This window comes from Cyanistes caeruleus, chromosome 16 (genome assembly GCF_971803275.1).
Source record: "Cyanistes caeruleus chromosome 16, bCyaCae1.hap1.1, whole genome shotgun sequence".
NCBI classification, from domain to species: domain Eukaryota; kingdom Metazoa; phylum Chordata; class Aves; order Passeriformes; family Paridae; genus Cyanistes; species Cyanistes caeruleus.
Window position 1 is genome coordinate 9,493,497 of NC_141716.1, and position 23,082 is coordinate 9,516,578.

At 47.4% G+C, this 23,082-nt stretch overlaps 1 protein-coding gene across 5 annotated transcripts in view; it reads left to right on the plus strand.

Annotated features, from left to right (window-relative positions):
- The window catches only part of ZHX3 (zinc fingers and homeoboxes 3), a 46,661-nt gene extending 23,828 nt beyond the window's left edge, over window positions 1–22,833 (plus strand). For 2 of the 5 annotated variants that reach the window (XM_086853075.1, XM_086853076.1), the window contains exons 3-5: window positions 11,435–11,631; window positions 13,015–15,925; window positions 17,237–19,991. In XM_086853075.1, the coding sequence (XP_086709201.1) occupies window positions 13,165–15,925; window positions 17,237–17,247 (2,772 nt within the window). In that variant the 5' untranslated portion in view covers window positions 11,435–11,631; window positions 13,015–13,164 and the 3' untranslated portion in view covers window positions 17,248–19,991. The other 3 variants (XM_086853078.1, XM_086853074.1, XM_086853077.1) reach the window with 3 other exon arrangements.
- The last annotated feature ends 249 nt before the right edge of the window (window positions 22,834–23,082 follow it).

The window sequence follows — 23,082 nt, forward strand, 5'->3', positions numbered from 1 at the left end:
AGGAGGCTGGCAGCAATTTCTTAATAGAGCTGCACCCTGGTGAATGGTTTCAGAGCACTGATGTATTCTGGGGGATGGCAAGTGACTGTTACCTGAAGATGGCACAGACAGGGAGCTGCCATCCCATGGGACTTGCCCAAGATTGCAGCTTGAGTCATTTAAACAGTGAGGGTGTCTCCCGCACTAGCAGCTTCTCAGCACTCACCAGCACTTGCAGGTGATGAGACTTGGGCCAGATTTTAGAAGGGTGGAGAGGATGAAGGGTATGGATAGGAGCAGCTGGCTGTGAATTTTGCACGTTGCCCTTATGGTTGCTGATTGCTTTTGATGTGAAAACAGATGGTCCAGAAGAACCCCAGACGCGGTGGCAGTGCAGCTCTGCAGTGCTTTGGACAGTGCTGCCAACCACTTTCCCAGCTATCCCTGGAATGTATGTGCAGTGTTACAGCAGTAATCCATGGCCAGCTCAGTGAAGGAGCCCTGCTGCTCGCTGCTGTCCCTTTGGGAAGCAGCTCAATCTGACAGCTTGTGGAATTCATCACGAGGGTGCTGCTCTCTGGGGTTTCTCTGAGGAGCTGAGAAATTGGGTCTTTTGCAAAACATGTGTGCTCCTGAGGGATCAGGGATGAGTCCTGCAGAGTGTGAGCACTGTCCCCTGGCTGCCCTGACATGGGAGGCATCCATTCCCTTAATCCTCTGCTGGCGGGTGTTATGGGCTTGTGCACCGAGGGAGTTCCCGCTGTCCTGAGCTGTACCCAGTGTGACACGCTGTCATTTTGATGCAGTATCATTGAAATGTTCCCAACTCTGTTCACTCCTAGCCCAAAGAAGAGGGCATGTGCCTGGAGGACCATGTTCTCCTAAGCTGACTGTGATTTGGGCTGCTGGCCTAGAAATGAAATGCTCCATCATGGCATTACCAGTCAGTCATCCCCATTCCTGTGTTTGCATGCTGCCTGCTGACACAGCATGGATGTTTTCACCTACTGTCCCCTGTGCTGACCCCTGCAGTTTACTTTATCCTGCTGTTTTCTTAGTGCTATGAAACAGAGTTAATGATGTTTCTGTGCCCTTTACCCTAATGAGGATAATGAATGTTTTAGACTGGTATTATGAGATCACCCTTCATTTTTTCTGAAAAGCTAGGAAGGATTCTTGATTTGTCTTGCTGAAGTTATGACATAGTCTGTGATGCCTTTGGTATAAACCAGAAATATTTCCCTTATTCATGGGACACTTTGCAACGAGAACTTTTTCATGTTCATTTGAAGGACTGGGAAATTTTAAATTTGCAACAGATGGATTTTCTCCAAAGGCTTCAGGTTAAGTCACCTCTAAGGAAATGACAGTCTTCATATGGCAAACTGATTTTTTTTTTTTTAATATTGACTCTTATTTCATTTCATTCCCTCTTTTCCATGAAGGATGTTGTTCCCCTTTGCTATTTCTGCACCCCATCTAACCTAAGTTCATGCAATTGTTTGTGAAGGGTGGGATGGTTTCAGGAGGGCAAAATGCAGCAGTCAGCTCTCCTGTGAGCACTGTAATGATAGAAAACAGGCACAAATCCTTTTTGTTTTCTCTCATCACTCCCCTTTGTCACCTGTCTGCAGCTCTGATTTGGCGAATAGAGCAGCTATTAGTGAGCTCCCCACTGTGAACTGCAGCGGTGAGGTGGTAACAAAGTCTCTTTGCACACTTATGAACATATAACATACTTAGAAAAGTATCTAATACAGCTATTGGAGATGTACTGGTAGGTTCACACCCGGCTGCATGCGCAGAAAGTGAGGATTTCTGTGGGCTGTCATTTCCAGGGGTGGATTTTTGAAGCCTGTGGCCAAGACCTGAGGATAGGTTTGCTATCGGTTGGTGGTAATTGGGCTGTACTTGCATAATGATAGTAATTTCCCTCTTCTTGTATCTTAAATTTGATTTATAAGACCATGCTGCAGTGTGACTTAAAGCTTTAAGTGTTTGTCTCTGTTGGCAGTTGGCAATATATTAGCTGTGATTCTTTACAGAAATAAGTGTTCAGTGTTGGAGCTAAATTGAATAATATGGTGGTGTTTGTATCTTAATCTTCCAAATAGCTCTGTCAAGTTTGCTACATTGATGTCTGAAAGGATTAAAAATAATAAACTCCATTGTATAGAGCTTTGAATACAGAGTAGAAGCTTAGTAATTGCTGGCAGTTCATGTACAGACTCACTAAAACATGGCAAGGAGGCAATTCTCCCAGCACGCCTGAATTTTTAAAAGAATCTCCTTGTATCAAGGCCTTGTGCTCCACAAGGTACAAATGAATTCAGGCTTGCAGGACTCAGTCCAAAACCCCAAACCCTTTAGTTGCACTGTCATATCGATTTAAAACACCTTTTGTGTTCTTCATCAGTCTGCTGGGAGCTGTTTGCAACCCCAGCTTTTGGGCAGGGTAGGTGGAGTGGGCTCATCTTGGTTTTCAGCAGAAAGCTCAAGTCCTGAGCCCCCATCCCAGTTCCCAACCTTTTGCTCTTCATAGGAAGTGTAAAAAAACCTAAATACATGGTGGTTTTTTTCTTTTTAATGAGGTTCTCAGGGAATCAAATGTCAAAGGGAAAGCTCTGAAATCAGGGATCTGGCTTTGCTGTTTTCTCTCAGAAGATGTCTGTAGTTCCCCTGCATCCTTGTGAATGAGTTTTTAAATAAGGATTTGCAAAGAGCAGCTAAGGAAAAGGCTGATTGAAAAAACAAACAACAACCAAAAAAACCTCAACCAACCAATTCCCACTCGCCCCACCCCCCCAAAAAAATCCAATTAAAAAATAAAAAACAACAAAAACAAAATAAAACAGGAGAGGGAAGGGAGGAGAATGTGATTTGTTTATCATGACTGAACTTGAAACTAATTTTAAATGTCTGTCTTCTGAGAGTAAGGAAATTCCTTTAGCTTCCAGCAGTAAATAACTGGGATGCTTTCAGCTCACAGCTGATCTAGAGGATGGTGAGTTTTCAACTGAAAAATAATTGACTCTCCAGTAAGGCAAATCTATTCCAAGTATCACTAAACAGCTGGAGGAAGAGGAGAGTCCTGACTGGCACAGTTCATATCACAAATAACCCTTGAACTTTGTTCTGTGTCTCTGAGTTCTGTCCAGACTGTCTTGACAAATGGTTTTGAACAAATACAGTTTCTAACCAGGGAGCAAATGACTGTGATCCAGATGTCCAGATTTTGCCCAGAGATAAATCAAGTCTGAAATCTGTTTTTCTCTTGCTATTAATCCTAAAAGACACGGTGTTTCAGAGAAAGGGAGAAGGTTGTTGCATGGGAACTCTTGGGGGTCAGTGAATGAGGGTGTGGTGCTAGGCATGATGTTCTCCATGCCAAGCTCTTCTTGGCAATTGAGTGGTGTAGGGTTTGATGCTGGCTGTGGTGAGCAGGATTTGTGAAATGCAGCTTCTCCCCAGGTTCCTCTCAGCAAAGGGTTTGGCTGTCAGAGATACTGAGCTCTCAATGGTCTGCTCTTCTCTATGCCAGCAGGGCCTGTCCCGTGCTGTCCAGTTGGGACTTCTGGAACTCTGTCACTTATGTAGGTGCTAAAAAGGAACTGAACTTATTTGGGAACTGGTTTTCCAGCTGAAGGAGCTGAGCACTTGCCAGTCTAACCATATGCTTCTGAAGTTCTTGTGGTTCAGTGCTTTAATCCAGGATATTGCCTATTTAAGGCAATGCAAGAAAACCCTGTGCCACTCTTGCAGAGTAGGTATGTGAACTTTAAGTACCAGGACCAAATGGTAGTTCTAGAATTAGATGGTGTCCCGAATTTCCCTCTTCAGTTTTAAGTGGATGCAGCATTCTTCACTTACAGCCTCAACTGTTGTGTTGCATTGTTGTATGGGGTTGAACATCTGCCCCTTCCAGCCACAAAAGTGGCTGTGTTCCAGTGGTGGGTGGTTTCTTTCTATTCAGGGATCCTCTGAGGCCTGGAAAAGCTTGAGTATTAGGCATGACATACTGTCAACCTCTGCAGATCCCCTTGGCTCCCTCCTCCCAACATCTGCAAGGCCGGAGTTGTCCATCCTGGCTTGTCCCATGTACAGTGCACAGAGCGGAAAGACCCAATTCCTACCAGCTGCTGCTGCTGAGCAGGGGCTGAGGCCTCACCAGGAACCTGCCCATCCCATGCAGAAAACATTTGTAGCAGAAGAGGGGGAACATCCACCACCAACTCGCTCAGGAGGGCTGTGTTGCTGGACCACAATCCTGGGATGTTTCCCCGCTTGCAGCACCCTGGCTCGGGATGCTCATCCTCCATCCAGCAGCTGTGCTGTAGCCCTGCTGTCCTGTGGGGTGGCAGGGATGGAGCAGGCAGAGCAGCAGACCTGGCAGGAGCACCGTGCACCACATTAAAGGTTTGGATGCTAAAGCAGAGCCGTGGTGAGGAACAAGGTGCCCGTCTCACACAGGTCTCTCAGCCCAGGCGTTTTTTTCCCCTGCAGCATTGTTTCCCTGATTGACTGGCGCTGGCTTGGCAAAAGCCTTTTGAATATTCATTTGGCTGACGGGAGATGAGAGTGCGGTAGCTCCTTGAAATCAGCTTGGGGAGGGGAAGCAAATAAGACTGCCTTTTTCTCACTCCTAGTGCTACTTGAACTCTCTCAAATGCATGCTTCACATGGATAAATGATTGTGGAGGCCTCAGCCTACCTAACAAGCCTGCTGTTGTACAGCAAAAATTACAGTGCCTGCATGCTTGTCATCCTCATTTAAAAGCCCATTCCTCATTAATATCACTTTATACATATAATTGCAGCTCAAAGTGCCATTCCTTTTCTCCCCACCCATTTCCTTGTCTGGCTGTGACATACAGGAACTACACCCAGTGCTTGACTCGCCTCTCCTGACCTTTTGTAACTTGGCTCCAAACTCCTTTTTTTGGGTCTTTTGCAAAACACTGTCAGAAGGGAAAAATCCTTTGTTAAAACACAGCCAACTCCTGCCTCAACGTGGAACAGTTTGTTCTGCTGAAAGAATGAGCCAGTTCAGTGAGCAGAAAAACATTGCCATAAACCAGCGGGCTCAATAAGCTGCAAAAGCCATCGGCTGCGCGCAAGGTTTGAAAGGACGACTCTGAGGCAGAATCCATGGGGATGGAAAAAAATAATCCACGATCCCAACCTGTCAAACCCTGTTTCTTTGCTTTCAGACAAAGTATTTTGCAGTTTTCTTTTTGGTTATAGCAACTGTAAGTGGAGGAATGGGAGATGAGGCTGAGCCAGGACGTAACGCAGCTCTCAAAGCTGCATATTGCAAAAGGGCACGGGGATGAAGTAATCTGAAAATGCTCAGCTGGGAAGGGGCTGCAGCACTTGTAGTCATCAGGCTGTGCTGCAGATGATCAGCTCCAGCGCCTCTGGTACTGTTTAGTAGCTTGGTTTAGTCCTTCCCACCCACATCTTGTTTTAAAGCTCTGGGCACTCTTTACTTCCCTGGAATTGCTGCGGGTCTGTCCCTTATGCGGCTGCTCGGTAACTGGTGATCAGCCTGGCTTCAGCAAGCGGTTCTCCATTCCACAGGGGACTTGGATGCTCGGTGAGAAACCTGTGTGACAGGCTTTTGGGTTTGTGTCTGCAGTGGGATCATTTTGGTGCTGGTATAAAAGCTGACACTGGTTTTCTTTTAACAGTAAATGTTGTGCTCGCATTAGGGCTGTGGTTCCCAAATTTGGGGTGATGGCCCCTCGATTAAGGTCACCCGTATGGAGGTGATATGCAAGCCTGGCAGTGGGGTTGGGAGCAGGGGTACATCAGAAAGGTGGGCTCCCCAGGATGATTCCTTGGGAAGGGGCAGGCTGTAGCAGCACTGAGAGCACAGTGGGGCTGTGGCTCTGTGGGTGCTCACAGCCTGTGGGCTCCTCACCAGCTCAGCCTTCCCTGCTGATTTAAAAGTCTCAAATATCCTTGTCGGAAATTTGACATGGACAAAGTTCTACCTCTGGTATTCATTGTTCTGAGCTCCCCAGTAGATTTTTGTCTTTGAGCCAGTTCAGCAATTTCAGATAATAAAAACACAAAGTGTATTTTAGGTGTAACCTATTCATCTTCACATACATTCTGAAGGGCTGTGTCTGCCAGAGCTGGGCTTGTCCTACAGAAATGGTGATGCTTGACAAGGAGCTCTGAGGGTGGGATCATGAGGCGTTTGGCACATCTGAAGGTGGTGTGGCAGGATATAACAGACATGTGAGGGGCTGTTTGAGGTGCCTGTGTTTCAGATCAAATCACAGACAAATCCCTGACAATGCAAGCAAAGATTAAACATCCTAGAGAAAGCATGAGGGGCTGAAATGGGAACTTCCAGTGTTTACAAGCATGGTCATACTGTCCTGTCCAGGCACAAACCAAGCTGCTGGCAGTCACCAGCTGAGTGTGAGGTGATGGGACACCCAGATACTGATGAGCTGAGGGACTTCTTGAAGCTCCATTAATGCTATCTGGTGTCCTCTGCTGGTAGTGCTAACCTCAGAGCTGGCTCTGTCGAGATGTGCTTATCTGTCTGTTGGGCCTTTTGCTTTGGGGGAATGCTGAGAATGATTTGCAGCCTGGACAAAATGTGAGGATTGAAGCTATGGAGGTGGGTCCCTGGGATGCTGGAACTGTGAACCCTGCTAAGGTAGTGCAATGCGGAGCAAATCTGTAATGAAGCCTCTGTGCCAAAAGAGATTATTACTTTTTTGGAAGATGTTAATGGTATGATTACATAACATTTATTTTGTGCTCAATCAAATGGATGAGGGCAGAGGAAAAGGAGTGAATTAATGTTAGTGATGTTCAAACAGAAGCACGCAAAGCTCCGAGGGATGATCAGTGGTTTTGTTTTGATGTGTGTCGTGGTGGTTGTTTTTTATTCCTCACATTCTCCTGAAATATAGCACACAGGCTTGTCTCTAAGGGGGGCACATTGCCAATAGTCTAAAGGTTATATTATCCCAGTGACCTATTTTTATACTCTAATCGTGTTCTGTTTCAGCTGGCTCTTTCTAACCTTCCATCTTGCTCAGATTGTGCTTGTCTGGGGAAAAAAAAATAATAAATAAAAGCATAAAAGCAAAGCAGAGATAATTGCCCTTAGTCCCCAAGTGCTGAGGCAGCCTCTGCCCAGATACCAACACACAGGAGAGGTGCTGCTGTTACAACACAAGAGCAATCCAAACACACAGCTCGGAAATGGGTGGCTACTTGAGACAGGGGGATGAGGAGCCCTGTGGGGCAGAGGGGAGAGGGCTTCTCTTAAAGGCAGGTTTTTAATGGAGAAGTCCAGCAGTTCGGAGAAGGGTGAAATTTTAATGAATAGCTCTGTTTAACTGGTGTAAATGGAAAAGACGCTTTTCTGCTCTAGGCCTGCCAAGGAATGGAGAATGAATACGATTGTTCGGTCAACCGGCTCCCACTGCATTTAGACTGTACCCGCGGTTTCAAAGCCAGGCTTAAGCTACAAAGCACCCTGACCAGTTGGCATAAAGAGAAATTGTTCCTTAGTACAAACGTTGACTGTGATGCTGCTTGAAGCTCAAAACTGCTGAAGTTTGTGCGTGCGTTTGTACATTTGTGCAGCGTGAAATAATAAGATGTGAAGAGCTTTTCTTGCCAGCGTGGCCTCTCTGGGGCTGTGGTTATTGTGTTGCTGGTGGCTCTGCTTGTTCGTGTTAGGATCACCTGAGGATTGAGTGCTTGCAGAGTTAGTGTAGTATCAGTCTGCTCTGGAGGGGAAAATCTCACTAATTGCTCATTGATGAGCTTGCAGTCCTGAATGGGGTTAAACCCCAAAAGAATTAAGTGTGTCATGACTTTGGTCTGGGTTATGAACCAGGCTTTGGGTGGCAGATGCTACTTCCAGGTGCAAGGGCATGGCATGGGGATGTGTGCCAGCAGCCAGGGTGATGCTCTGCTGCTGGCATTTTTAGGCTGCTGGAGATGTTCCCATCCTGTGACTTCCTCACAGCTGCAGCCTTTGCAGAGTTACTCAGTGAGGATGCTGGACTCAGCTAGCTGGGATGGGATGCACAACTGCAGAGCAGGAACAGAGGAGCTCAGCCCTGCCAAATCTTACCCTTTCTCCTCCTTCAGAGCCATGCTGGTACAGCTGGCTGAGAGGTCCCACCCACACCATGGAAGTTCCTCTGGAGAGGTGATGTGTCCCTGCTGGCTGTTCGTATCGAATTACAGGGATATGACCTGGAGAGGTCTTTGCTGGGATGTCCCAGGGATGGATTAGCAGCAGCCCCCACTGGGCATGTTTCAGCCATAAATAATTCAAACTGGTGAAACTCCTACATGACCCCTCATGAATGGACTGCAAAAGCAGAAGGAACGTTAATGCCCTGCCAAAGAGGAAGAATCCCAGGTCTGCCCTGGCTGGCGACACGGTGGCCATGGGTCTTTACCCCAAATACATGGACCTGTTTATCCTCCCTTCCCCAGCACCACAGTAAATGCACCCAGTCCCAGGCTGCTGAGCTGGCTCCAAGGGCAAACTGGGTGCCTGTCATGCAGGGGGGATCTGCTGTCAAACACAGTGGGATGTTTGTGGGGGCTCAGCCCTCAGGTTTGGGTTGATGGTGCTGGCCACAGGGATCATTTATTTAATGATAAATTTAATTTATTTAATGGCCTGGTTAATTACAATGTGACTGGGAAGTCATCTGGAACTCCCAAAGACAGCACTGCAGCTTCTGACCCTAGCTGGAGGTAGAGCCTGAAGGGGAGAGGCAAAAACTCAAAAACATCAACTTTTTTTCCTCCTTTGATTTCTTCTCTTTCCCTTCGGATGATGCTATCAGCTGGGGTCTGCAGAGCTTCAACTTAACAACAAACCGCTTTTATTTAAAGTGCCAATATTGTGCTTGGCTCCATATGAGACAGAAACATTAACTTTGACCTGGGGAGCCTGTCTGCCTGCCTAGCAGGCACTGAAAGTGTTGAGAAAACTGTTATTTTACTTCTATTTTGGTGCTGATTTTTCAAAATCTAATTTTTTATTAATTTAATTTTATTTTAACGGAGGATTCCCTCTTCAGCAGAGCCCCAGAGCTGAGAGAACATGCAGCCATCCTTTGTGTCCCCATGGAGTTTTGTCCCTGGTGTCAGCGTTGGCACCCAGGAGCTGGCAGGGCTGGGGGCAGGGGAGGGCAGCTGTCCCTGTGTTCCTGTGCCTGGGCAGTGGGGCTGGAGCTGCCGTGTCCTGGCTGGTGCTGCTGCCTGCTGGGTTTTCTGGTTGCTGTTTCTAGGCGAGGTTTGTAAAAGGTCACAAAAAATTAATCTTCTAACTGGGGACCTTGGCACTGCATGCAGTGAATGTTTTGTATTAACAACCCAACTCGTTAATTCAGTGAAACATTTAAAACCAAACCAGTTATATCCAGCCAAGCTGGAAAAAGCTGAAAGTTCATACTCAGCAGTGCAGATTTCGAAACCTCCCTTTGTTAATCGCTGCAGAAGTAAATTTTCTGCTATTGCAGAGCTCACTGTGACTGGTCTGGGCATTGTTTCCCCCAGCAGAGGCAAAGCTGCTCTGCAGAGGGTTGGTTTTGTACCTGGAACTGCAACCTTTCCCTCCAGCCTTAGTTTCTGTGAGCATCACTGGGAAAAAAATTGTTTTACTCTGCTTTAAGTCAGTTTACCCTTAAATTTCCAGCAGCAGGGATGGTTTAGGTGTACTGGACATTTGACCTGCTTACTCTGCTACCTCACAATGAAATTAATAGGTACAAATGAAATAGAAACCAGTAATTTAAGTACAATAACTTTGTCTTCCTGGCTCCAGGTAGCTCTTCCATTTAGCTTTGTCTCTTTGTTCCAGTTAATCATAAAATAATACATAGGAAATAGAATTCTTCACTCATGGCTGTGCAGATGGGTGTGAGGCATCTGCAGTGGTGATATATGCACTGAGATCAGTTGTAAGGGTCTTTTTCAATTTATTATTTTTGCTGCCATTAATTTACCCTATCTATTAAACAGTCTCACTTTAATGAGGGAGAAACCAGTGAATTATCCATTTTGTTATATATTAGTGGTGTATTAAAGTATTAAGTGCATTCCAGAAGGTGAGCAGTGAATAAAACATGCTCCCAACATGTGGTTATGCAACTGTTCCATGGAAATGAAATGGACAAACAGAACACTTGATTAATTTTTTTTTTTCCCCAGTAAATTGCCACTGTGATTCACTTCCAGCTAAAATTTGCAATCTGTGTTCTCAGGTGGCATTAATATTGGAGCCCCGCAGGAGAGCTGTGGTGGCTGGGGCTGCTTTGATTGCATTTTTAAGGAAAGTTGTTGGAGAGAGCACAGAGTTTGATGCAAATGTGCTGGTAAATGAAATGCAGAGCTTTTAGGTTCTCTGTAGGTGGGTCAGACCATTCACATTTACCCAAAATAATAGCGATGGAGTGCTTGGGAGAGGCACTTTGTTAACGCGGCACAATGGGGGTCTTTGTGTGTCGCCGTTGCTTTGTATCAAATTTACTCTGTTGAGAGATAAAAATCGTCTTTTTGATATCTGGAGACTCCATAAACACTGGGTCAGATCTGTTAGGGACTGGAGCTGTCTCAGTAATGGACACTCTGGGGTTTGCTGGAAAGAAAAAAGCTTACAGAGGGCCCAGCAGCTTCTCCCTGTGTTAAAGCTGCAGGATAAAATGAAGAAAGTATTCCCTTTTAGCATTGCTTTCCTGACATCAAACTCCTCTCAGCCTTTAAAGCTGTATTTTGTACCTTCAGGCTGATCTTATGCTTTTTCCCTAATTGACTCGACTTGGAAAGGTCATCACAGCCTGCTAGACTGTGTAATGTTTAACTTAGCATCAAAAATGAGGATCTCGGGATTGGTGTCAAATGGATGCTGTTCCCCTCTGAATAGCACAGTCCATTCATAATCATCCAAATATTCCACTTGCTAATGTTAATGAATAACTTTCTGGCCCTCTGCAGAGGGCAGGGCTAACCATGAGAAGGTGGGATGAGAGTGACATAAAGCAGGTATTGAGATGTGCAGTCCACACTGGCTAAATACAGCTCACTTTCAAACCCGTTTTATTTACATTTCTTTTTTTTTTTTTAAAGTTATAACTTCTAGCTCTTCATGATGCCTTAGCATAGCAAGCAGTCTTTTCTGATGCCAAGTTCAGTGATGACTAACACTATTTACAGGACTGTTTTGTAATCTCAGATCAGCCCACATTAACGGGAAGTTACGTTTTCCCGTCAGTCTTTCAAACGGTGCCTGAGAGTTGCTGAGGCCAGAGCCAGCCATCCAGGCTCTCCTGTTTGGAAAAAATGATGTCAGCTTTCAGAACAAGCTTTTTAAAAAAAAAATCTAATAAAGTTAGGGAGGTCATTTGAAATTGAACTTCCTTCATTTGAATTTTTTTTTTCTTTTTTTTTGCATGAGGATCTTTCATTCCTCTGTTCTAAAAACTACCAAGAAAACTAAGCACAGGAGGTATTGCATAAGCACCACCAAACCATTTGCCTGATCTGCATTTCTCAGTGCATGAGATCTGCTCCAAATATCTGATCTGAGAAAGCTGCTGGTGCACAACTGCTGTAACTGATAGGAATTACCTCTGTGAGTCATCTCATAGGATGGTAAGTCTTTTTTTTTTTTTTAAAGTTCAAGTTTTTACGAGTGTTTTTATAAAGCTCAGTTGCTGTTACTGTAAATCTCAGCGAAATCTGGCACAGAGTCTTTGTAATATGAATCGGTGCATCCATATGCTTCCAAGTGACCTTACAGTCTGGAAAAATACCATTTTATCCCTCTGCTGAAGAGGAAAAAAAAAAAGCAGAGTTGCTGTAGAAAAGGTTGACAGAGGAGTGTCACCAGGCAAATGACTGCTGGTGCCAGCTACAGCAGCTTTACTGCCCTGGGGTCATGATCTCAGGCACAGAGCATTTGCTGTGCAAGTAGGAAAGCTCTATCAGGCCAGGAATAAGGTTGTGGCTAATGCCTCAGCCAGCCCTGGCCTTCCAGGGGCTGGAGCACTTCAAGCTCTGCTTTAGCTTCAGAGGAGGAAAAGAAAAAATAAAGCAAAAAAGTCATTGTTGATAGCTTGGTTGGGTTTTGCTTATTTTTGTTCGGTTTTGGTTTTAAATGTAACAAATCCCAGGCTAGAGCAATCCCAGCGAGATGGGCTCACACTGAGCAGAAATTACACTTTGTTAGGGAATACCCCAGTGCACTGGGTGGTGTGGCTGCCAAAAGCTGCCGAGTGGTGGGAGGGAAAGGCTGGGAGCCAGGAACATTGTGATGCTGCTCCTGAGCCTTGGGGCCTTTACCTTGTCTTGTGGCTCCAGACAAGGACTCACAGATGTTGTTGGAACAGTGATGAAGTGTCCACAGCATGGGAAGGGCATCTCCCAAATGCTTTGCAGGCTTGCTGAGCTCGAAGGGCTAAAATACCTCAGCCTCCTCGCCCCCTGCAGCAGCTCTGGGTGTCTGCAGAGACTCTTGGCACGGGCACAGTGCTCTGAGCTGGCGAGAAACTTCCCAATGGTATGGATGGAAAATGCTGATTTTGAAGAAATTGAAATGATCTGTGGGGAATATGTGCATTTTTCATGCTTTTTTTGTGATGGAAAGCAGGCAGCTTTCCCAGGTGAGCCTGCCTGGTGTCACCTCCTGCATGAGGCTGAGCTGGGACCTGGGCACACAGGGAGCCTAGGTACTGCTCTCCCTGCTGAAACACCAAGGATTGGTCTTGACAGGGCAGAATGAGGGGTAAATTCAATGGTTTTCCTCCTTAAATGAGAATTTGATGTGGGCTGTAAAAGTGGCATGTTTGCGTGTTGGGTTTGAAGCATACAATTCACAGGTCTAGGTGTGAAAATACAGTAAATCTAAGGTCAAGTTGGATTTTTTTCAATGAAAAAAGAAAAATTATTTTTTGAATGAAGCAGTTAAATACCAGAGCAGTCATGCTTTGTCTAATACCAAGGGAACTAACCCCTCTTCCCTCTCCTTATCCTCAGGTTCAGTGGCAAATATGAACATTTGTCAACAGCTCCTTGGGACATCATGAGCTTGCTGGAATCTGGATCACAGAGCACTTGCAATAGCGCTTTCTAAATCTGAATTTCATTTAAATGAAAGAAAAATAGTCCTCTGGATCAATTGTAGCAATGGCTAGCAAAAGGAAATCCACAACTCCCTGCATGATACCAGTAAAAACACTGGTGCTTCAGGAGACCGAACAGGATGCTGGAGAAGATGATCGTGAAGGAACACAAGCAGAGGCTCCTGCAGAAGGACCAGCAGCGAGTGATGCTGGGGCCAGCACCAGTAACAATGGAGCTTTGTCCAACGGGCACCGCGGCATTGCCGACGGTGACACTTATATCTGCAAGCCTTGTGACTTTGGATCTCAAGACCTTCACCAGTTCTTCGGGCACTTGGACTCTGAGCACTCAGACTTTAGCAAAGACCCCGCGTTCGCCTGTGTCGGGTGCAGCTTCCTGGCCAACAGCCACGAAGGGCTCTCGCACCACAACGCCGAGTCGCACGCCGGCGAGACCAGCTTTGTCTGGAGGCTGGTGAAGCAGGACAGTCGTACAACTGTGGAGCAAAGTCTCTGTGAGGCCACCAGCAGCCATGAGCTGCAGGGAGAGGTCCCTGAGGAAGGGGCGGATGGCCAGTCTGAAATTATCATTACCAAAACCCCTATCATGAAGATAATGAAGGGTAAACCCGAGGCCAAAAAAATTCACACACTGAAGGAGAACGTGTCGAGTCAGTTGGGCGGTGAGTCAGAGGTGAAGGATGGAGAACATTCATTCCCAAATGGGTCTGTGCCAGTCAGCCAGCCCACTGCAAGTTCAACAAAGTCATCCCACATAGTGAATGGCTCCATCATAGGAAACGTGCCTGTTCTGCAGGCGGGTGTTGCACAACTTGTGTCGCTGCAGCAGCAGCCGCCCCCGTTGCATCAGCAGCTCCCTACATCCAAGTCTCTTCCCAAGGTGATGATCCCACTGAGCAGCATTCCCACATACAATGCTGCCATGGACTCCAACAGCTTCCTGAAAAACTCTTTCAACAAGTTCCCCTACCCCACCAAAGCTGAGCTCTGCTACTTGACCGTGGTGACCAAGTACCCAGAAGAGCAGCTGAAGATCTGGTTCACTGCCCAGAGGCTGAAGCAGGGCATCAGCTGGTCACCAGAGGAGATTGAAGATGCCAGGAAGAAGATGTTCAACACTGTTATTCAGTCTGTGCCACAACCCACCATTACAGTGTTGAACACGCCCCTGGTTGCAAATCCTGGGACTGTTCCCCATCTTATCCAGGCAACTTTACCAGGCCATGTGGTGGGGCAGCCAGAGGGGACAGGGGGGCTGCTGGTCACGCAGCCCATCATGGCAAATGGGCTGAAGGGCACCAGCTCCTCCTTCACCTTGGCAGTGACTTCTGTCCCCAAGCCGCAGCCGGCGGCGCAGCACAGCACCGTGAGCTCCAGCAACACATCAGGGGTCAAGGTGGTCAACAGCGCCCAGTCCCTGCTCACCGCCTGCCCTGCCATCTCCTCACAGACCTTCCTGGATCCCAACGTCTACAAAAACAAGAAGTCCCACGAGCAGCTCTCAGCCCTCAAAGGCAGCTTCTGCAGAAACCAGTTCCCTGGCCAGGCTGAAGTCGAGCGGCTGACAAAGATCACGGGCTTGTCCACCAAGGAGATCCGAAAATGGTTCAGCGACAGGAGGTACCACTACAGGAACGTGAGAGGCGGCCGGGCCATCTTCCCTGGAGACAGTGCTCTTGATTCCCTGCCCGAAATCACCTTTGACGTCCCACCCAGAGGAGCCGAGCTGGGTCCCGCGGCGGCGGCGGCCACGCCGGCTCCTCACCACCCACCACGGCGGCAGTCGTGGCACCAGGCACCCGACTTCACCCCAACCAAGTACAAGGAGCGAGCGCCCGAGCAGCTGAAGGCCCTGGAGAGCAGTTTTGCCCAAAATCCCCTTCCAGCGGAGGAAGAGGTGAATCGCCTGAGGGGGGAAACGAAGATGACACGGAGGGAGATCGACAGCTGGTTCTCGGAGAGGAGGAAGAAGAAGGTGACGGAGGAGAATAAGAAACTGGAGGAGGTGGCTCAACAGGAGGAGGAAGAGGCAGAGAATGGCGGCGGGGAAGGGGAAGACTCCTCGGATGAGCAGAGGGCCACGAGTGAAAACGGCTCAGTGGATGCCTCCGGCAGCAACCCCAACTCGGCGGAGAGGAAGGTGAGTCCCATCAAAATCAACCTGAAAAACCTGCGAGTGACCGAGTCCAACGGCAAAATCGAGGTACCGGGGACCGGCGCAAATGAAAAGGGGGACGGCAGCTCCAGCCGGCCGCCCACCCCTCCCAAAACCAAACTGAACTTCAAAAAAACGGCCCAGCAGCGGCATCTGCTGAAGCAAATGTTCGTGCAGACCCAGCGCCCCACGAACCAGGAGTATGACGCCATCGTGTCCCAGACGGGCCTGCCGCGGGCCGAGGTCATTCGCTGGTTCGGGGACAGCCGCTATGGCTACAAGAACGGGCAGCTGAAGTGGTATGAGAACTACCGGCGGGGGGTTTTCCCCCCGGGGCTGGTGGAGGTCAGCCCCGCCAGCCGGGAGGTGCTCGAGGACTACTACGAGAAGCACAGGGGGCTGCGGGAGGAGGACGTGCCCGGCCTCTGCGAGCGCGCCCGCCTCGGCGCCCAGCAGCTGAAGGTGTGGTTTGCGGTGAAGGCTGAGGAGGAGGGCAGGGGCTGCGGCCCCGAGGCGGCCGGCAGCCGGAAAGGGCCGTGCGAAGCCGGCGCGGAGGCGTCGGAGAGCAGCGAGGCGTGGGAGCCGGGCGGCCGGGAGGGCAGCGCCGGGACCCCCGACGCCCCCGGCCCACCGCCCGCCACAGGGCTGGGTAAGGCCTCTGCCTCGGCGTGGGAGGGCTCGGGGTGGCGCGGGGCGCTGGGCCTCTCCTGTTTCGGAAGCAGCGAAGGGGTCGGTGTTTGAGCTTTAACTGAGGAAGTGGTGAGGAGCTCGGTCTGTGAAAGAAAGGCTCGAAGGAAGGAGAGTGAGGAGGGTCTGGCAGGATGACACGAGTGCTACTGCCTGCCTGCCCTTTCCTGCCTTGGTCACTGTGTGCCGGCACCTCTCAGAAGCCAAATCCGGGCTTTATTTCAAGCTGGTGTAAAACTTTAGGAGTGTCTGGTCATTCTGCCTGCCCTGTGGGAAGATGGCCCATGGATTTATTTATTTATTTATTTATTTATTTATTTATTTGGGAAGAAAGGGGCCTGGCTTCTTGTGCTGTGCCGCTGGTTCCTTCCATGTCCTTGCCTGACCTCCAGCAGCAGACACAGCCCTGCCTGCCTCTCTCCTGCTTTCCAGATGTGCACATCCTTCTTTGGTGTGGAGAAAGGCTCAGGTGGTGAAGGTGGAGGCTGCAAAGGCAGGAGGGGATGTGGAAAGAACTCCTCTTCCAAAGCTCACTCTTGGAAGGTGTGTGTCTGTGTGTGCGTGGTAGAGAGGAGAGGTGCTTTCCAAGCCCTTTGTGGGTTTTTCTGCAGTGCAGCTGGGGGCTGTTTCCTGCCTGGTAGGGTTCCCACCAGATAGAGATGGCCGAGTGCTGGCCCTGTCCCATGGTGGTCCACACACACAGCTCCTTACTGGCCAGCTGGGATCTTCTCCAGCCCCACTGCCTTGCTTTGGACCTTCCCACATATCTCTACCATGGCTGCAGGCCTTAAAAAATAATTATAAAAGTCTAGTAAAAATCATTGCTTCCATTCCCATCTAATTTGAAGAAGGTGGAGCATGGGCTTGGATGGGTCCTGCCTTTGCTGCACATCCTGTGTGCTTTGCAGGGGAATGGTGGGTTTGGGGACTGGTGGGGGGACAGCTTTTGTGCTGAGGAGGAGGTGGCTGTGCCCCTGCTAGTGCCCTCTGAGCATGGCTTTCTGCCAGCCAGAGCGAGGGAGTCCTGTCAACTTTCGTGGCACAGAGGCAGGAGGTGCTTAGCAAAGGTGCATCCTTAGGGGTGCAAAGCCAGCTCCATTCCCTCAAGGATTTTGGCTTTCTGGCCCCTCTGAATGTTGCTAGCTCTTCTTTGCAGCTGACTATCAAGGCTCCTGACCTTGCCTATCCTGAGGCACTCCCTCCCTCCCTCCCTACCCAGCACCCCACCTGGATCAAGGCCAGGAGCATCTCTGACAACTCTGTTCTTTTTCAGAAACAGACTGAACTCAAACCACCAGCCCCGGAGGATCCGCTCTTACCCTTGAGAAGAAATTTGTGATTTTTAAGAAACCCATGGGCCGGCCTGATGCAAGCCTGAGGCGCAGGACGTAGTGATGAAGCACTGCCATCCATGAGACCTTTGAGCACAGCACACGAGACAGCACAGGCACAAACTGGGTGCTCGGTGCTGAGCTCTCGGTGGCCCAGCTGAGGAGACAGCTGGGAGCTCGCACCCAGGAAATAGGATGCTCCTGTTTGCTTTCCAGTGACAGACTTTCAGATTTCATATTCATATACCGATGCCTACAGCTGCCTATACAAGCATAACAAATCTCAGACATTGTGTAAACAAAGTCATTGTTTAGATATGGACTATCATGGCATAGTAGTTGTTTCTTTTTCCTTCTTTTTTTTTTCATCTGTCTGTTAAGGTGTTTGTTCTCTAAAGGTTGGCATGGCTGCATATATCCTCTCTGCCTTTTCTGGTCCTTAAGCCCTGGCAGTGAAGGGCTTTGTGGGCACACAAGTGTGAGTGTATTATGAAAGGGAAGGGATTTGAGAAGAAAAGTGCCAGTCTTGAATTTGAGTGAGATTCTCATCCCTCCAGATGAGGTTAGTGTGAGCACTGCATACTCTCTGATAAGCAGCAGGTTCCCAGGCCTGGGCAGTCCAGGAGATGGAGTTTGGTATCATTTGTCCCTTGCTGACTAGAACACTTTCCCCTGTGCTCCTGGAGACTGACTGTAACAGCCTGTTAAATCTCCAAGTCTCTCTTTAATCTCAGAACTAGCACATAATAATTTTTGCATCCTGACCTGGAATCCTTTTCATTGTTTGGAGAGAACAGTCTGTTCTTCAGAGAACAAATGCAGAGTCACAGTGTGGCTGTGAGTGGTTCAAGTCATTGTTGTCTCCAAGGCAGCGGCTCTGCTGCCATTGGGAAGTTTCCTTCTTGCAGCCCTACATGGCAGATGCTCCTACAGCACTGCTGGTGATTTCAAGTGTTTGATCCAGTCCTTTTGTTATTCTTTTCTTATTTTTTCCCCTTTTTTTTTCCCCCAGGCCATGTGCAATAGTTCTGGCAAAAGAGCAAAATAAATTTCCCAGTTATCCTGCCTGGTACCTGTCCATTTTTAATGCGTGTTGTCTTGGGTGGTTGCTGTGTGATGCAACTGCTTGAACATTTTTGCTTTAAATATTCTTTTCTAATAGGAATCAAAGTCTAGAAGGGAAACTCTAGAGCTGAATAGTCCAGCTAAATGCTGTGTCAGATGATTCTGTCACAAACTAATCAAATCCCAGCTCCAAATTGGTTCCATGTTTTGCCTTCACTTTTGCTCTTCCAAGGCTATTCCAGAAATTGACTGCCTTTGAGTGGTTAGAAACTGTATTTAAATTTCTAGTTTGAATTAATTCATGGCTGGTTCATTCCTGGTTTGTTTTGGAGCCAACATTGTCCTTTAACTTAAATAGTTTTTGGTGTTTATCTGCTGATGTATTTATGGAGAGTAGTCACAGCTCCTTATTTTTTGCCAAGCCAAGTCAGCCAAACTTTTTCAGTAGAAGGTTTTTATTTAGTGAGAGCTTTTTAATGTGGGAGACTTTATTGTTAGTGGTAAATGATATTTATTAGGAGGGTGGGTAGCAAACCCCAAAGGATCGGATCCAGAGATTTACAAAAATCTGGTCTAAAACCAAAAAAGCTCTTTCAGAACCTCTTCCAAAGATGGTGTCTGATTTCTACCTTTAATTGTGCTTGCTTTTGCAATTCTTTCTTTGCCTTCTCTTCAAGAGGCCGCCTTGCTCAGCTGCTGGAAGGGGCTGTGGCTGCTCAGTGCTTTGGCAGAGGCTTCCCCTCACCTGGTGGGATGTGCTGGATGCCTGTTCCTGAGGTCACAGGGTTCCCTGGCACACGCTGTGAGACTGTGGCCAGGTGTGACCATGTGCTCCAGATGGAGGTGACCACACCCACAGAGAGTGAGGTGACGCCTTGGATGGGGCCACTGTGTATCCCACAGCCAAACCAACTGTCCCACCACACTGTGAGCAGGGGTGGCACTGACCTGGAGCAGCCTGTGTGGCACCAGGCTCCCTAAATTTGCCCTGTGGAAGCACTGCTGATGGTCATGACACAGTTGGAAGCATGACCAGCAGCCATCCCACCTTGGCTGGTGAAGGCTCAGCCAGTGGCATCCCCATGGCTCTCTTTGGGGACCAGGGACAGCTGCCCTGTGGTGTCAGCCCCAGGGCAATCCTGTGCACCCCAAAATATCAGAGAGGGTGGGAGAATCTGGGTGTTGTATTATTTAGAGCTGAAAGCAGATCTGGGAGTCGTGCAGCCTGAGAATATGGATGTATGTACAGTGTCACCTTCAGAGAACAAATACAGGTAGGTCAATTTACTCTGTAGTGTCTATGTACATGCAGGTTTATTTAACTACACATATATACAGTTCAAATATGCCATTGATTCTTTATTGCATTAAGATGTACATTAAAAATGTACACTTTTACTAACTACTTGCTATATAAATACGTTGGAAGTGTAGTTTGCCCATTCAAGGTGATTTTCTGTGCGATTTTTGGTGTACACTTAAGGGCCTATGGCTGATTGGAAGAGTGATCCCCACTCCATCTACAGGAATGCTTAAGGACTATGGTATGAACTGGTCCCTTCAAATCATGTTTTGATGCACTAGCTGAAATATTTTTCACTTGGATTGTGTTCAGCCAGTTTTCCAGAAAAATTGAAAAGAAGTCTTGTGAGCTAGAGGGAGAATTTCCCGGTGTACACAGAAAAACCAGCCTTGAGGGTTGGAAGCTGCTGAGGTTTTTGAGCTTTGTTTCCATGCATTCATACAAGCACAGCAGGAGTTTTCTTTCTTTTGGGTCGGAGGAATTTTAAAAAGTGGTTCCATGCAGACTCCCCTCGGACATGGCAACGGGGCTGGCAAACGCCTTTGCGTGGGGAGGGTAAGATTTAGAGACAAAAAAGAAATCAAAAAATGATCGAGTTCCCTTTCTAACTCCTACATTCCTTGTTATCTGCATTTTTTAGTTGACTTGAATTCTCCATAAAAGTATAAGCTGAAGATTTTTGAGGGTTTAGCTCTGTGGTCTTCTGTTCCTCTGCTGAGGAGGAGAAACAGGTGCCATCTCCGAAGAGACTCTGGTTTTGGTGCAGGACATTGGAAAAGTGTTTGCATCCAAAACTGAAAAGAAAAATCTAGAGGTGGCTTTACAGTCCCAACAGCAGCTCTTGTGGTGTTGAGAGGCTTAAGTGTCACCACAATTCTTCACAGTGTGTGAGTATTTATCATCATCTAATCAAAGATGACTATTTTGACTTGAAAGGGGTGTAAGATCAAGGTGATGTAGCCAGCATCAGTAAGGAAGGGAAATTAAATTCTCCACCTCCATCCACTATGCCTTAGCTTGGGCTTGGCAGGCACAGCAGAAACCATCAATTTTAATCCATGTGAATCTTGTTACTTATGTCTCCGAGGCTTGCTTAGATTAAGGGCACAATCCAATTGCTTAATAACCCGAAACCCTGATTTGTGCTGGCCTGGCTTGCTCGTGGAAAGGGCTGCTGGTTCTCCTGGTGCAGGGAACTGAGTTTCTTTATTCACTGATGTCAGCAGCCCCTGCCATGAGATTTCTAGACATTGTTCCACATTACATTTGGGTACCTTATTTTTCTTCAGCTCTGTAGTTAGCATCCTTGGAATTTTGTGGGGTTTTTTTGTATTTAGCAGAACACTAAACAAACCGTGGTCTACAGGCTATTTCCACTTGCCTGAGAGCTGAGTGATGCTGCACATCAGGCCTGCAGCGTGGTGAGAAGATGGGCACAGGTGCTTGAAGGTACTTAGTGTGACTTCATGTCCCCTCTCAGAGTTGGTCACCAGAAGCCACCAGCAAAAGCAGTAGCTGCTGGCAGAGAAACACTGTAGTCCTTCACTTGGATGGAGGATGCTCACAAGGGAGCTGGAAGATACCTGCTGGGTTATTTTTTGTTACATGTACCCTGACAGTTCAACAGAAGGAAGCTGGTAGAAATAGGCTGGTTTTTCATTTAGGGTTTTGGGTATTGTATTTTAATTGGAAAGCAACACATTTTGGTTACCTGCTGAAGTGTTGTGTTATTTTACCTGTAGCCCCTCTCTTACAGATGTAACAGAGGCAACCTGATCAGAAGCTGGCTCATTGGGAATCAGAAGAAAAAGATTATTTTCAGCACTTGGGCTCAAAGTGAATGTGATGCTGCACATTCTCATCAGGGTGACAGAATTTAACATGCCTGTAAACTTCTTTCCCCTGTTGCCCAGATAATTTTGGTTTTGTTCTCTTCAAATCAATGTCTTGATGTGATTCAACTGACCTGTAAACCTCTGGTGTCACTTTTCAGCTGATCCCAAAACCAGCAGGGTAAGATTAGGCAACACAACACATGGAGGGAAACAAGGCACTTGCAGGCTATCCCTGTTCTTTTTATTGGGAAATTTAGTTTATGCTGTGTGCTTTACTGGCAGTGGTGTGTGCCAGGAATGTTGGATTGGCATCACAAAACTTTAAAGCAGAGCAAGGGAGCTCTGTTATGTAAGCAGTGAATTTTTTGGAATTTTTTTCTTTAAATTTTGGGTTTTCTTGTTACGGCCCAAGTGTTCTGTTGGCTGATGTTTGACACATTCTGGTGGCACAACTAAAGCCCATTTTTCCCTGTACTGATGGGAGGTGGTGTTAGGAGGATTCTTGCTTACTGGTGCTAGTGAAGGTTGGGCTAGGAATCCATGGCATAGAAAATTTCTAGCTAAAATTGCACTTTCTCTCTGCCCCATCTGGCTCGTGGTGGTGTTATGGGTACGTGGCTGTGATTCCCCTTGCACATACTAACATTGCACTAAAAGAGAGACTTTGGGAACAGCGTGTTGATCACTTTGTTTCTAAGCAGACCACAAAGTCAGCCTAACGGGGTCTCTTTTTTTTTTTTTTTTTTTTTTTTTTTTAATTATTGTTATTTAGAAATCATGCTGGTGCTGAATGACCTGGAATTTTTGCTTGGATTTATCCAAAGGAAAATGTAATTGTAGCTGCAACGGGACCTTTCATAAGGGTGGCCGGTGCAGTGAGGGAGCAGGGTGAGAGCTCTGCTGTGTAAAGCTGTCTTTGTACCGGGGAGGTTTGGGGGGTTCCAGGGGGTTGTTACTTTGGTTTTTGTTTTTGTTTTTTTTTTAAGACCACAATTTTAAATGGTCACCTTGGCAATCGTGTGAAACAGGAAATAGTTTTTACTTATGGTAAAGGTTTTAAAGAGGAAACAAAAAAAGAAGCTGCCTGTGATTGTGGGCTGTAGCTATTATTAGGGCTAGGGTAGCTTGTATGTGCTATGGACTTTACCTGCTCTTATTCTGAGGGCAAGAACTCCCTGTAGCAACAATGCCACTTCTGAGAAGTGAACGGCAAGATTCCCTTCCTTTTGTATATGTGGATGTGAGGGTGGGCGAGGGGAAGAGCTTGCTTGTACAGTTTGTTGAAATGAAACCAGACATTTTTGGTTGTTCCTAAATAAAGAGTGTAAAAGACAAACATGAGTCCACTGCTGCTTGTACTGGTGGCTTGGGAGAGCCCGGGGTGGTGCCCTTAAGCCCAGGAATGGCTGTGCCTGCCTTCCAGCTGCTGGGTTGGGAGTGCTCCAGCACAACCTCCTTGTTTATTTTAAAAGAATGACAACTTTTCCATGGGGTAAAGCCATGAGTGAGTGTTCCAGCAGGATGCTGAGTCCAGACACCTCTGCCCTAGGGGTGCTTCTTCATCCCAGAGTTCTGTCCCCAGGCT